The 16,209-nt window shown below is 40.8% G+C and overlaps 1 protein-coding gene across 10 annotated transcripts in view; it reads left to right on the top strand.

Moving 5' to 3' along the window:
* Positions 1–16,209, top strand: part of MTUS2 (microtubule associated scaffold protein 2) — a 273,605-nt gene that overhangs the window by 218,470 nt on the left and 38,926 nt on the right. For all 10 annotated transcript variants that reach the window (XM_021541972.4, XM_077781450.2, XM_021541971.4 and 7 more), the window contains one exon: positions 4,610–4,818. In XM_021541972.4, coding sequence (XP_021397647.3) covers positions 4,610–4,818 — 209 coding nt within the window. The remainder of the gene's footprint in view (positions 1–4,609; positions 4,819–16,209) is intronic.

Raw genomic sequence — 16,209 nt, 5'->3', positions numbered from 1 at the left:
TTTCTGCACATAACTGGAAAGGATACTATCTGTAGAACCAGCCTCCAAAGTTCTGTTGGGACATTATCAACTTATACCTCAATATTGGGCACAAACACATGGTTTTAACTTTTCTGAAGAATACCCATTTTTTTTAAATTACTAAAACAAAGAGAACTTGTTTCTATTTAAGCGTATATTAATAAATGGATAAGGTGCCTAAAGGTTTTTGTGAGGCTAGCCTTTGGTTGATCTAAATGCTCCTGAAATTAGTGTGCATGGTCTCACTGATTGCACTGTGCTTGTAGTTTATCTTCTGCTACCTCATTTTTCAGACTCTGCTTGAATACTTAAAATGTCATTTCTACAGCTATGTGATGCTTAAGTTATAACTGTGGGGGGATAGAACCCCATGTTTCTTCATTTGGTGGCAAACTATAAAGCATGTAGAGTAGCTCTCCAGCTCCTATAGCTTGCACCAAGAGTTTCTCCATTATTATTAAACTCAATCTCTATTCTTCTTCTCAACCAACAAAATCAATAAAATGGAAGGTTAAATTTAATCTTCCCAGGCACCAACAGGACACAAAATACTTTTTACAAAGTTAATAGAGTAAAAAGATGAACTTAACACTGTCCTCTGAGTCACATTATTTACAGGCTATTTTACCCCTGGTGAGATCACAGAGAGATCCAAAGAATTTGTTGCAGAGAGTGCCAGACCAGAAGCTCACCTGTGTTTATAACAGTGGGAGTCCAGTTTAAGCATCAGCACTTATTCTGGCTGTAGCAGCATGTTACAGCACAGCTGATTTGCTTCCACTAGGATTACAAAGCAAAATGGAGCACTGGAATATTTGTACAGTGTATTTGTATTAACTTAAGGAGATCTGCATCTCCATGGCTGACTTGATAATTTTCAAGGCCTGATGTTTTGGCATATCCAATTCATGAGGCCTCAAAGGTTTCTTCATTCTCATGAGAGGTTGAATAACTGACCTCCATCCATCAGACTGATTAAAAATTTGTTCAGCTTGCTTGTCTGCAAATGAGCCAATGTAAATTTGTTTATCACTCTAAGGATCAAGTAGGAAAATAAACCTTATCTTCATTTATTTTTTTAGAGTAGCCTTTGGCATTCTTTGAAATAAGTGCAGCAATAACAAATCAATAATGACAATTTTTTTCATTTACTTATCAATTTCAAAAAATACTCAAAGCAGCCTTTGAAAAGGACTTGCAGTGTAGCTGATGCTAAGGGGCAGTCACAGACTTTCCTTCATCAGAATCACAAGCACCTGCCTTGTTTACACTTTTTGATGGGAGACAATGTGTCTCACAGGTAATTCCACCACAGCTACATCTGGCCATGAAACAGCTTCCAAAATTTCTGTTTCTAGGTTGTATTTGCCTCTGTTACTGGCCTTTCACATTCAGCTCCTTTTAATCAGTGATGGTTTTTGACTGTCATACACAAATTTTTTGACCTTTGAATTTGAAGACCTGCAAGGGAGTTTTGAGATGCAAAGTCTTGCAGGAATCTCAGTTTTATCCTTTGATGCAATACTATTCCTGAGATCTGTGTATGTCTGTAGATGCAAGTACTCTTCTTCCACTCCATTTTAGAATGGTGCCAACTGCTTCTGGCATCTGTCACTCTACAGAATGCTTGATAACAATTGTCTCTAAGTAATTTGCTCATTTTCCTTACCAAAATGCTGGAAATTGGGCAGTTAAAAGGTGAATAAATTGCATTCCCCATCTAAATCCTCATGGACAGTGTTAATTATGAGTATATACTTGTTATGTCTCCTTAGTTCAAACACTCACATAGATAAAAAAGGCTTGGGAGTTTTGAAATGGATCAAAGGAGTACAGTGATTTCAGCACACATTGGGTCTGCCCCGCTGGTCCCACCATCAGCAAAAAGGATTTTTGAGGATAAGGGCCAGCATCATTAATATATACTCTGTTTTGTGCAGAGCAACAGAAGAGAGACATCAATGGCAGAATAAGCTTAGTAAGCTGCCTTTCAGACCCAAATGAACCAAGAAATTCAGATTTATCCCTAAGGAGAATAGCACCATTTAATTTACAAGGACAGCTTATAATTCTGACAAGGATAACACAGAGATGTACACTTCAAATCTTCCAGTGAACAGGAAGGGTAGAAAGATGTAAGACTAAGCAAACTGATGAGTTTCTGTTTTAATTAAAAACTGAACTGATTTCAAGGGCTTTCCCCTACACTTCTCCCAAAGCCTTCTGTTGTAACATCACTGTCTTGCTTAAACAACCCAAGATTTTTATATTAAAAAGACAGATATTTATTGCTCTTGCTTTTATGAATTTCTTATTTTTTGGTATTACCTACCGTACAGTTAAGAGACCCTTGACATGAATGGAAGAGTGTGTATTTTCTTATTAGTGCACAAAAGGTTGACAGGCTTTAAGTGACAAAAACTGATAGAGGGCAATAGCTATGCTTAATGACAAAAACTCCTTGTGCTGTATTATTTGAGTCGTCCAATGACATGACATTAGTCTTGACACTGCAGAACATCTTATTCTTTGTCACAAATGCAAGTCATGGACACAAGAGTTTCAAAAGGTTTTTTTGCACTCATGGCTCTTTGCAAACCATGAGGTGTTTGGAGATGTGAGGCAGCATCTCTGCTGGAGCTAGCACCCTGTAAGATTAGCCTGGAGCCAGCATGTAGCCGAACAAGATAGAAGATATGCTCCCAATGGCTCCACACAAGCTGGGAATCTGATAAAGTAGGAACAGGTTCCTGAGGTATTGCTCTAGGGAAGCCGTGCTGTTCTCCTGCCTGATCTTGTAAAACTGCCCTTAGGATCTATTTGCACACCCAGACCACAGTCTTGAAGATCTAAAAGAGCTAAAGCACATCTGACGAAATTACCTCTGGAATTTGCCATGCTCTACTTTACAAATTGACTCAGATTCATACCATCAGAGGCATCTCTGTAGAAGGATTCTTTGGCTTTTTAGGAAAGAGATAGGTAATATTCACAGCAGAAGACTGTCCTCTGTCACACTGATTGCTGAAGACTGGTTGTAGACATGGTCTCTGTATTGGTTTTCAGGGACTGTATGCTACAAGACTGTAAAATTACACACTGTCCCCTTTTTTTTTTATATTCTTGCACACACAACTTTTTCTACTAACACAGAAATGTTCCAGACCCATGACCACCATCTCCAATAACACATGGGAAAAAGGTGTCTGACTCATATTTTCTCCCTCTTTCTTACTAACTTTAGCTTCTAGGGTAAAAGCTGGAGAATAATGGGAGGATCTGTTAAAGACTGGAGGTTCCTGACCAGTATTCAGGAATGAGCTAAAGACTGAGGGGTAGCAAAAGGGTAGCAAGAATGACTGAGGGTAGCAAAAAGAGTTACTAAGCTGTGCAAAGGGGATGCCCTGCTGGCCATAAATGTTTGCAGAGGTGAGTTCTCAGAAGGCAAAGAAGGTACAGACAGAACAGATTTTTCAAGCAGTGGCTTGAGCAGCTCAATACCACCAGAACACTGCCCCTTCTTGCTTCATCTTCAAAATTGGTATATCCACAGAAATAGACAGTTGACTCAAGCAGGATGTGAAGTTTAGAAAAAGCCCCACTTTCCTGAAGTGGCTTATCGTGAGTAAGCTTCAGTTCTGGTGCCATTGATACGAATATGACACTATACCCTAAATGCAAGCTACACTCGTGCTTTCACATCTTTGTACGGAATCAGGCTTGCTTCAAGCCAACTTGGAGCACATCAAATGAGCCAGAGTCTGTCTGGGCCTATTTCTGCAGGAAAACCATGTAGTGATTCTGGCATTATCAATGATGCAGAGAGAGCAGCCACACAGAGCCAGTGATGTAACTCTTGTGCATTGTGTGGCACTCGGTGGCACTTCAGTACATATCTGCTAAGTGCTGTAATTTTGGACATGTTGTAGAGGTGAGAGCAAAGGGAACTCTCAAGGTAGACTGCAGTATTGTAGATAAAAATAGTGGTATCCCAATAGCAAGCAATCCATGATATGTTTACATTCACGGAGGGACAACTCCCACCCCACATTGTCCTGTGTAGGGGCAAAATGAAACCTGCAAAGGCAAAGGAAAACTGGCACCTCTGTCGAGTCACCAGGCTGGGGGCTTATGTGAACAAAGAAACCATGTGTAGAGTAGAAATGTCATCTAGCTGTTTTCCACATCATCAAGAAGATAAGGTGAATCCTCACCTGGAAATGCCCCTTTCTCTCACTGCCATTCAAGCGAGATGCAGACCTCTGTTCTTGTAGATGTCTAGCAGAGATGAAGTGCTTCCTCTTCCAACAACCTCAGTTCTCAGTGATACACTCTTAGGACAGCTATCCTCAACTCCTCAGAGCCTGAGGTGACTGTTCAAAGCCCCTAAAGAAACATATTTTCACTATTTCACTGTACTTTTTTTTTTTTTTTTCCTTTGGGAGAGACTGGAAGTTCTGTGTGAGTGCTGCAGACCTTGTTTTTTCTTTTGTAAGGATGAGTTCCAAAGGCCATAGATACATATAAAGGTCATGTCTGTACATGTAAACTACGTGACCTGAATAGTCTTTTCTTCCTTTCTTTGTAGGACATCCCAAGCAAAGGCCAGCCACCCCAAAGAATGGATTCTCCCCCAAACCAGGAGAGGGGCGAGACACGGAAAAGCAGTTCATTCAGAAACTGAAGGAAAAGTGTGATGAGCAGTCCCGGCAATTAATCAATATCCAAGATGAACTTAAAAGGGCCAGCTGCGGCTTTGATGTCTTTGCTATAACAACACAGTACTTTTTCAGGCAGGTAAGTGCAATGGGTTCTTCTTACCATTGAAAAGATTCTTTGCCTTTACACCTGCCACTTGACCAAATTTATTCTAGAGTCACTGAAAATTTGTTCTTGGGGCCAAAGCACGTAATTTCTTTACAATGGTTATTATGAGAAGGGAATTCGAATTTCATAGAATTATAGAAATTAAAACTGCAATGACAAAGGAAATCTGGCACCTCTGTTAAGCCACCAAGCTTAGAGATTGGGTGGCCAAAGAATTGTGTGTAAAATACAGATGTCATCCAGTCTGATAAGCTGAATAATTTGTTGCCATATACTTGAAAAAAAAGGGTTCAGGAGCTTGGAAAAGGAAGAATTTTGAATGAAGTATTTGTCACAAGCAGGGGTTTTTAGGATAAAAGGAGATGCAGAAACTTAGAAGCCCCAGCCTCTGATTGCTAAAGCTGGAATGGAAAGTGTAACTGAGATACTAATTCTTGTGAGCAACCAAAGCTGTTAGATGAAGGAAGTAATTTGATTTCCCTCAATAATTATCTACTCTTCCTATTCACCATGAATCGGCCAGGGCATCCCTGTCACAAGGGTGCCGGTTCCTGAAGATGTTAGGATAACATTATCTCAGCATGCAGAAGATTACACTCAGCAGGTATATAAAGAACATAAAGAAAATGTTGCTGGTAATTAGGGAACCTTATTTATTCACTCAAGTAAAAATGAATAAATTTGAAGACAACCAAAATAACCATGAAAGACTTGAAGGTATTGCCTGTTTCAAAAGCTGTTTAGTGATCTAGGAAACTTAGCTGGGCTCTGAGGTCCAGGCCTGGTTCACACCATGCCCATGTATTTTATAAAATCCCAGCTCAAGCTGGTGTCCTGGCGACTTTGTGAAACAGGCAGACAATCACCAGCAGTAGGACCCAATGTTCATATAATAACCTTGATGGCCTGTTTGTCTACTTTTGGAAGAGACAAGAATAAATTTTCTGTGTTAAATGGGAGAAAGAAAAGCAAGGAAACAAATTAAGTGAGTCTTAAAAATTCTGAAATACTTCATTTAGTTTTGGAGGTTTTTATATTAGTGGGAAAGGTTACCTTTGAATAAATAACCATGGTTCACACTATTCCCTAAGTAGGAGCTGATCCTGCCAGAGAAGATTCACTGAACTGAAAAAAACAGGAGTTTTTTTAAATGTCCTAAATATTTTAAATACTTTCCCAGGAGATCTTCCCCCTCTATTTTTCTTTAGATTTGACACTTCTGTATTTCAGGATTTGTTGGGTATTTCTAAACACTTTTGAGTGGGTTTAGGTTTTTGTTGTGATTTTTGGGTTTTTGTGGGTTTTTTTGGTTGGGTATTTTTAGATTGGTGGTGTTTTGTTGGATTTGTTGTTGTTGTTTTTGTTGCTGGGGTTTTTTTTGAGCTGACTGTGGAGTATCCTTGTTTAAATTAGAGGGAAATAAAAAAGGGGCAGAGCTTTGTCAGCTCAGCTTTGTTCTGTGCATTGTCCACTGGGGAGACATTTTTCATCACATGTCTCATTCACAATTTGCTGAAGGAACACTCTGGACTCTTAGGCATATCTCCTTCATCTCCTCTGGATATGTTTTAAATTACAACCACAGCTCCAACTGAGCTTTGAGATGACTGTCCTGCTGTTGGTGCATGCTGGATCTGAACTGAAAATGCCTCCTAAATTGAACAACTCAGGCGTCTTTATTTAATAGCATCCTCTCCAAGTCCTGGCCAAGCATAGCTGCACCTCACGTTCCCAGCTCCTCTGTATTTATCAGGCCAGCTGGGGATTGCAGTAATGCTCCTCTGAGTGCCTGGAGGAGAAAAATAATACACCTGTAGAATTTAAGGCCTTCAGATTTGGGCAGGATAGATGTAGATTTGTTCCAGATCCATGTAGATGTGGTACCTCCTTTGGGAGTATTGTTGCTTTAGGCTTAATTTTTAGTGCATCCAGGCAGGTGAGCACTTCATGGAGACTATTTAAAGCATTACAGACCTGAATTTCTGCTTGAGTTACTCGCCTGTCTCATCTGAGTCTTCCAGGGAGCACTAAGGCTACTGCACTCTTAAATTCAATGCTTAAATTGAGAGCCTACATACAGTGGGACAATCTGGGACTACTTAAGCAGTTGAGTAACTGGGGAGTCGTTTGTCTTGCAACATAGACACAGGCTTATGAGTTTTTGAGTGTCATTTGAAAATACAATCTGCAGACATTTTCAGAGGTGGCATTATTGTCTGAAGGCTTGAGCAAAATTGAGTTGGCTGCCTTTGAGTTAGGGCAGCATGGGAAAAAATAAACCAACTTTTCACATTATAAAAATAATAATGGTTGGGTGTATGTGTTTCTGAGAGCCTTGCAGGCAAAATGGTTGAAGTCTGAGTGGAACTACAGTTTGGCAAAGGAAAAACATTCATTCAAGAAAAAGGAGCAGCCTTATTCCCAATAATTTTGGGGTTGATGTGTCCAGCTAGCAGTTACACTCTTGTTTAGCAGAGGGCCCAATCCTATTTTGATACTAGGGAGCCACTTTTGGGTTGATAATCGTCTGTGTCCAATGTCTTTCTTTCCTTACATCACAGCAAAGTAATGTTCAAAACATAGATTTTTCTCATATTTGGACCTAAATTCTGTTGCAAAGTGTGCTCCTAGGCAGTGAGGACAGGACTGAGTCTTAAAAACAGCCCAAGGACCTGTGTAGGTGGTAAGTAGGCACAAGTAGACCTATGCCTGTGGCTCTCTTGTGTTGCTCATACTGTTTCTCTTCTCTTTCCAAAGCTGAGAGAAGCACCAATGCAAGTGTTCCAACAGACATATTTAGCTGTGTAGAAATAAAAGGTGCATGAAATAAAGGGTGTTGGACCACACCAGCAACTTCTTTGAGTGTTTTAAGATTATGCAACCATTTTCTAATAATTTTTTAAGATTTGTTTTCTGACTGTTTTGGACCACTGCTGAATGGTATCCTGGAATCATCTCTCTTCCTCAGCTGAAAATGCTCTTGATTGGCAAGATTCTTTTAACTGGCATCTGGAAGTACACAAGAAGTAGCAGTATTTAATACAGATCCATTAAATGCCACTTAAACCAATCTTCTATCCTTGGGAAAAGCCTAGGCATTTGAAGCAGGCAATAACTGAGGCAGTAGACATAAAAAATATTAAAGCAGTGGTTCTGACATAAGCACAAAAAATAATGATTGCAGTGCCTGTGCAGAGCAACGCTTTTAATTATTATTTAATTAGCAGATGTATTAGCTTAAGACCCTCGTATATGCACATGACTCTTGTTGACTTTTGGAGCTACTTCAAATTGATTCTGAAGAGGAGCAGATTAAATTTGTCCTTAATGTTGTCAGATGTTCCTCTTGCCAATACTGGCCTTGTGCTGTGCTGGTATTGCAGAGTGAACAACTGACTGATGGGAGCTGGAGTGGTACCAGCAAGACTTTCTACAGCAAATATTTCCAGAGCCCTGGTCTGGATCACTCCCGACCTGCTCTGGCTTGTTAACCCAGTGATACTGGCAGTCCTGGCCCATTTCAGCCCTGTTCAGCGAGGCGCCCAGCAGTGATCTCTCTTGGAAGTGGTAACAGTGCCATCTAAAGGGAAATAACCCAAAGTGACAAATCCAGGAGAGAAAATCTTTCTGGCCAAAAAATGGGAGGGAAAAAAAATCCATTTTCATATCTCCAGTACACCATAGAAATGTTTGTGTTGAGGGCTGTTGTGGCCAAACTGCACCGAGGTCCTGGAAACTGGGCTAATGGCTCTCTGCAATCCAGCCTGCCCCAGCAGGCAGAAAGTGGAGTCCTGGGTCTGCCTCTGAAATTTCCAGTTCAGAGTTCCAGTGCATGTGAGGAGCAGGGACTTTCTGGACTGCAGACCTCAAGGGTGGGAGCAGGTGAGGAAAAGGGTTATGCTGGGGTAGTCTGTCTTGTATTCTGCTTGGGCCTGGAGGAGTTTCCAGACCTACAGCATGGCCTCTTGGTATGGTTTTCATCATGGGGGAAAAGCTCCTCAGGACAGGTCCCAGCACGAGTGCAGCTGGATCAGCTGGGAATGGAGGAACCACAGAGATGCCCTGAGCAAGAGTTGGGACAACACTGCAATATTTGGTGACATCCCAGAACTTTGTGTGTATCAGGACTGGGAAAGGCGTGTCACCAGTAACCAGAGTGTGTGTATCTGCACATCTAATCATGGGTATACAATACTTGTATTCCAGAGAAGTAAGCACACAGAGAAATATCCTGCAAAATCTAGGATGGGCAAGGAAAACTTTTTCCCTCATTCAAATAACAAATAGTTATGTGCTGGTGTGTCTTATTGAGAGGTATGTCCCTACCCTGTGAATGGACAATATGCCACACAGTGTCACGTAAGATCCTTGGCTAGATGCTAATGACTGCTTGTGCTAGAGGCAAAATTGGTCATGCTATTTATAAGTCGCTTGGCACTTCCCACCACTGCCTCCAAAACGTTAATTTGGGCTATCTCAGGCTAAGCTGAAAGTGGTTTATTTTCACAAATACCTCCAAGAATAAGTTCAAGAGAAATATATCTATTGTTCATGCCTGGTGCTGGTAGAGTGGTAAAAAGCCAGCACTCATCAGAAAGATTGAACTTCTGGCTTTCAGGGGTAATGCTTTCCCAGCATTTGCAAAATATATTTGAATTTGGCCCAAGAATAGTCCTTAGGAAAGTGCCATTCCTCCCTCCTCACTGTTACAGTTAGGCTACGTGTCCTGTATTGAGAGAGTTCATTCTTTTCATTGCTCCTGATGAAGACCAGAGCAGTCAGAGCAGCTTAATATTTTCATTCTGTAGCCTGAAAAAAATACACTTTGGTCTCATCAAACACTGACAGTTTAGGGTTATGTATCAAAAACATTGTATTGCAAGAAAAACAAAACACTTTGTTTTCTTGGGAGGAAAAATTCAAAAGAAGCTCTGTCACCATTTAGAGCTTTCTGAATTGATTTTTAAGGAGAAATCCACAAAATTTGGTGTGGGGCTATTAATTATGGTAAAACAGCAGTAAGAATCCAGAGGTGTACTCCTTTACTTGCAAGCATTACAATGAAGGCTCTGAGATGGAATGGGACCTTCAGGCCACTTACACATGGTCAGTCTACCCAAGGAATGGATTGGGGTTTGTGAAATGAAGGAAATAACTTTCTGCAGGTGATTTTTTGCTTATTTGCAAAAATAAGCTTATTTGCTGTGTATGCTAAAAGTCAGGCAGTGAGTAGGAAAGGTGATACAGGAAAAGAAACCTTAAAGCAGCTGAGTATCTCTCCCCTCCTCATCCTTTGGGTACCTGGATCTTACACTGCTTCCAGACAGTATGGCCAGGTCTGTTTCAGGCCCTGCAAAACAGAAGGAAAAAGGTGTAGGGAACCTCGTGGCTTCTCCTTGTGTCCTCAGTGACCTTCTTAGAGACACTGCTATGACAAAATTGTGAATTTTAGTTTTGGAAAGTAGAAGAATATGCTTTCTTGGGAAGCACTGGTTTAATTACATGGCCTTGTTTTGAAAAAACCCCAACAAATTAGACTATGTTTGCATCCTTGGCCAGAGACACATAAATGAAGACACTTGGCTAGTTACACATAAATATTTAAAATTTTGAGATAAAAAAGAAATAGCCCCAGGCATTCTAATGCTCTCCTTGAAGAGTTTTAAATGGCCATTAAAAATTAAAGGTTTCTTTATTTACATGTTGTCCTTGAAGAGAAATATTTTTAGGATGTGTGCCAAGCATCAGGTAAAAGTGAATTTATTTTCTCCTTTTGTTTGTATTATCGATCTCTGTGTAAGCAACTTTGACAGCCTTGATTTTATACTGCATTCAGAGGAAGAACACATAAGAGTCAGAAATGGTTCTTGTCATGCTGGCAGCCTCTAAGCTGGGTATACATGTGGGCTTGAGGGATTTGGCAACACACTGGAAGTGGTGTTAAAAGCAGTGATGAGTAGTAGGGTCCAGTGCTATTGTGGCCTGTCATCATGCAGAGGACAGGGAAACCCACATCACAGTGCTTTCATGATGTTCTTTAGGTTCAGCAAAGGAGTCGATGGAAATGTGTACCTCTTTTAAATTCCATGCATTTTAAATTCCTCTCTTGCAGTGAAGAGGCAATATCCTCAGATCAATCTTGTTTTGTTCTTTTTTTGGGGTTTTTTGGGGGGGTTTTTTTTGTGTTTTGCTTTTTGGAGATTTTTTTGTTTAATTGATAAAATGATTACTCCCCAGGGACATCCTACCAAGATTTCCAGTAAGAATGTAACAGAACAAAGTCTTTAAAATTCAGTGTAGATCAATAGATGCAAGGTTCATATATGAAAGTATTAATCACACCAAAAACTGAAGAATTTTTCTGTTTCCCTGTAGGAACAGAAATATTTAACAAATGAAAATTTATAGATACCTTTCAGGAAGTGAATAATGAAACCATAACTCTCATTAGAAGTGGGGTGAACAAGACCTGGCCTGTCCAGGTGAGAGGGATACCATCCTCTTTTTGGGAGACAAAAAGCGGAGCCTCCCTTCAAAAACAAACTTTTCACCTCACCTCTTGCTTTACATACACATTTGCATGCATAAAATATTTATAACAAGACCAAATGTCACTCTTTAAAGTTGCTGTTAAGGGGGAGGCCATGCCTCAACTCACAGATCATCTTCAGAAGTCATTTCAAAATGAAATTTTTTAACAGAAGTCTAAGGAAGGTTGGAGTCAGCCTAGAGAGAGGTCAAATACTCAGTTCCCCGCCCAGTAGAAGCAGTGACCACTGGGTATCTTGACGCATATTTTCATGCTGGTGGTTACTTTTCAGTAACCGGTCGCTCTGGATGATCCACACCCTTCTTTCCTATGTGGCCAACCTCATGCATCAACTAATTACTCATTCTTGATGCCCATCACAGCATCCCAGGAGCTCTCCAGCCCTCAGATACACACCTGTGGCCTTCCCTAGCTTTTCCCTGCTTGGATTTTCACACGTCTGGCAAGAATACTTTTGTTTGGTGGGTCTACATCCCCCTCAGGTCAAAGTGGCACAGCCATTAATATAGACATGTCCAATGATGATCTATATAGGCATTGTAATAATTTTGGCAACAATGATCAGTGCAATAGAACTTCAGTTTTTTCAAGTATCTTAATACCTCTGCAGTCAAAAAAAATCAACAATTTATTATCCATAATAAAAGTCTGGCAATGCTAAATGTCCATCAAACCAACTATGTGCCAGCTTTTTAATTGCAGGAATATTAGGGTTTTAGCCATCACAAAACATAAAGTCTAGACTTACTTAAAAAAATCAATTTTTATCTTCTTATTTACCATTGGAATGAAATCTGTTTAAGTTAACATTAGCTCGTGTTTAATCAAATTACACAGAACAAAGAACAAAAAGATGATGGGATTGAACTGGGTTTGTTGAAAACAGAAAGCACTTGGCTGACTTAATGTATTCCTCTTTTAATATTTGAGCTCTATATAGCATTCCTTATAGAAATAAATACATTATAGTTTTTGTTATTCCACAATTATCCCAACGAGTGCTAGACATTTTGATGATGACACAAAGATGATGTCCCAGTCCTGGAGCATTTAGCATCTAAATAGGCAAAAGCCTGATGAAAACTGGTGTGTCAAAGTGACTGAGTCTGGAGATTAACGTATATTTAGTTTCTTAGGGATTTATTTGGGAAGATAAGCACAGGTGTGCGTGCGCATGCACACACCTGCATGCATGCGAGCACAGCGTGCTGCATGTTCTGCTTTCAGGCACCCTCTGGGAAGGGGATCTGTGTCTCCAGGGGCTGTATAGGGGATAAGGCTAGAGCACCAGAGGGCCTGAGGTCACCAACAGGGTCACAGTGATAGGCACCACTGGATGAGGACTGGACAGTGAGATGTCCTGCCAGTGCATCACCCAAGAGCAGTAGTGAGGGCATCCAAGAAGTCAAAGCAAACCCATGTACACCAGGAGGTGCAGAGGCAGCAATTGTTGTGTGTATGCAGCTCTGTGAGCTGTAGAAGAGAGCATAGCAAGCAGTTTCCCTTCTGCAGACAGGGATACTCCCACTGTTCATGTTTATTTACACCAAATGGGTGTGATGAATATTTTACATCCCACACAGGTTCCCATCTGCCCTTGTTGGTGTTTCCTGTGGTGCAGCACATGGCTCCAGGCAGCTGCAGAAATGAGCAGAAGTATGTGTCCTCAGCAGCACTGCTGGGCTGCTTCTGAGGCAAACAGGCTCCACAGCTATTCTTATTACCACACTCTGGTTTCATCTGTGGGGGGAATTTAGCTGTATTTCTTCCTTGTTGTGTTTTGTTGGGCTTTTTTAACTGATTAGAACACTACAGTCAATTAATAGACCCAGAGCAATGCTTCTCCTCCGGGGACGTATTGAATATGTGAACATGGATTGTGCAAGAAGCCCTGGCACCTTTGGTGTGCTCTCTGGGGAGTACTGGGCTTCCCCATCATTCACCCAAGAGGTGCCTGGACTTGGAACTTATTGAGGCTGGACATGCCTTTATACATCTGAGCTTTGGTACCCCAGACACTTGGCTGCATGCTGCAGGAGAACCCTTTTGGTCCTATGATTCTTCAGTTCTGTGCAGGGTCTTGACTTCCCCCAGAGTAGAAAAAGCTGGTTTCCCCCTTCTTCTGGAATATTGCATCACCTGGCACATGGGACATTCTTCCTGTGCCTGGGGCCTAAGGTTGTCTGACCACAAGACAGTCAAGTAGTGAGCCCTTCAGCAGCTGAAGTTGGCTGCTTCTCTGGAAATGGTTTTTGAAGCTTCTTGGAAAAACTTGTGTAATGCTGAGCTGCCTGCTTTAAGCTGCCTCACACTTAGCACCAAGGCAGGGCTCTGATAGGCAAAGTTCCCCAGGCCTCTGGAGAGGCAATGACAACCCACAGATAATATGCAGGTTAGGGAAAGATATGCTTGATAGGTGTAAGTGTCTGCAGAGTTTAGTGTGCCCTGAAAAGTAGAAGAAAAATATTTAGGAGGGCCTGGATGTTGTCCGGATATCTCTGCATTTCCAGTGGGATACATGTTGCAAAAGAAAAAGGTTTTGGGATTTCTTTCTGCTCTGACTATTAAAAACATAGATCACCTCCTGATTTGGCACAAGTTTCCAGATATTTGGCCTGATATTTTTGCTTTCACCTCTTGCTAACTGGTATTCTTAAAAACAAACACATTACCAATATACTCAAAGCAATGGATAAATACATGGAAATGATTAATTTATAAATGAACAGGGAACAGTTGGGTATGTAGCATATATTTATATAGGTGCCATTCATATATAATGCTTGAACTTCTTTTCCATAGTCTTGGAATATCTTCTGTTTTATGTGAAAATCAATTTCACCAATCTTTAGTTAAAATAAAGTACTAGAAGTTACTGACAGTTAAATGCACTTTAAACAAATGTTCTATCTTCTTTCCCCTGCCCCAAAGGTATTTTTATATATCATTTGTAGAAAGACTTCAGATTGTTTACTGTGTTCCTTCACTACTGCATACTCCTAAGCTAGAACACTCTGCTGATATAACTCCCTGTCTCTCCAAAATTACTGTCGCAATCCCGGGGGGTGACAGTGTAAATATCACAAGTCCTCTTGTGTAGATCCATCAGCAGATGCATTCTGAGCTGACGCACAAGAGGGACTTTGCAGCAAAGTAGTGGAACTTTCCCTGTTGATCAAAATTCCTGGCAGATGTGAGGTTGTTCCAGTGCAAAGCAAGGCTTGAAAATACAGATATCCATGATGACTATTTTATCATATGTGTTTCAAGACTGTGCGCCACATCTGCAAAAACCTCTTGTATAGGCATGCTGACAGAAATGCAGAATTTCCTTTGTAAGTTCTGATTTCATCTTCAGTTTTTCAAATACAATTTCATATCCCCTTTGCAGTCCTTGTGGATTGTGGTTACAGGTTTTAGCATCTGGAGAGCCACATATTTGGTGAGTGGCATGCAAGCTGCCTGCACTTTTGAGCACAAAAAACCAACACGCTCACATTCCCACTGCGCTGTTTTTGAGTGATGGATGCAGCAAAGCCAGGCTGAAACCAGCTCTGCCTGGAACTGTGGTTTGGCCATCAGCTGGAAGGGAGTAACCCCCAGGAGTAATTGGAGTTTCTGGTGTCAGCACAAATCAATGTGAGCTCCTACTGTGAACATGTGCTATGAAAAGCTGTCAAGATCTTTGTGTGAGTAAGCAGAGATGTAGCCAGTGGAAGTGAGGCAGTGACAACACCTGCATGTTCAGCACTGGGGAGACTGATACTGAATATATGACATTTAGCACTGCTGCTCACACATCTTCAGAAGACACTGAAAAAATGGGGAGGAAAAAGAGACAAGTAATAAGCAACTCTGAGGTGTGGAAAAATCCCTTTTTGTGAGAGACAGCAGAGAATTGTTGATTTCTTTGTGAAAAGGGGCAAAGTGGCTTGAGTACAGAAGAATTCTCATAAGGAGGTACTGCTGTGTACCAGAAAGCACTTTCCTCAGTCAGGGGAAGTTTAGCAGAAACCAGTGCTAAACTTTTGCAAAAGTTTTGCATCTTCAACATGTGAAGGAAGCACAGACTTTTAGGACTAGAGATTATCAGTTATTAGAAGAAACCACTGTGAGAAGAGAAAGCAAATCCATGCCTTCATGTCAGCAGTTTGCCAATGGATGCCTTTAGAGAGGGGATGTTTTCATCAAATGTAGTTAGAGAACGGCAGCTGTGTAAAATATCACATCCTGTGATTAAAAAATCATATTATTTGATTGTACCATCCCTTTGTCCTTTGCCCTTAAAGTCTACTAAGTTCTCTTGGTAGCAAGAATATCTTGACATGTTATATTTGGTGGTGCAATACACGTATATGAGGGGAGATGTCTATTTTAAGGTTGGAAGCCTTTTTCAGATAGATGTTAGGATGAGTTTTCCATGCAGAACAGCCTTTCATCACTCTCTAATGCAGGGTTACTTGCACCTTCTTCTGAATTTTGGGGCAATAATCATGGCTCAGTGCAGGATCTAGATTAGACAGATCATGACTCAAAGATATATATAAATTATAATTATTGTGTTCCAAGGACATTTTTGCTATCCTTTCAAGTGGAAAGTATATCTCCTTAATACTCCTTCTGTGTCCTCACAGCCATCCAAGACTATGTATCTGCACTTCTGAACCATATACCTAATGCACAACCTGTCTCTTGCTTAACTCCCCTTTCAGATCTGAGCTATCTGGTTTCAGAAATGAACTTTAAAAGATTTCATCTGCAATCCTCCTGAAATTCTCTGGCCTTGCTCTCACCCCTGAGAACTAATTCAC

Source organism: Lonchura striata, chromosome 1, assembly GCF_050655825.1.
Source record: "Lonchura striata isolate lonStrDom1 chromosome 1, ASM5065582v1, whole genome shotgun sequence".
Taxonomy (NCBI): Eukaryota; Metazoa; Chordata; class Aves; order Passeriformes; family Estrildidae; genus Lonchura; species Lonchura striata.
This window is presented reverse-complemented; position numbering and strand designations above follow the sequence as displayed.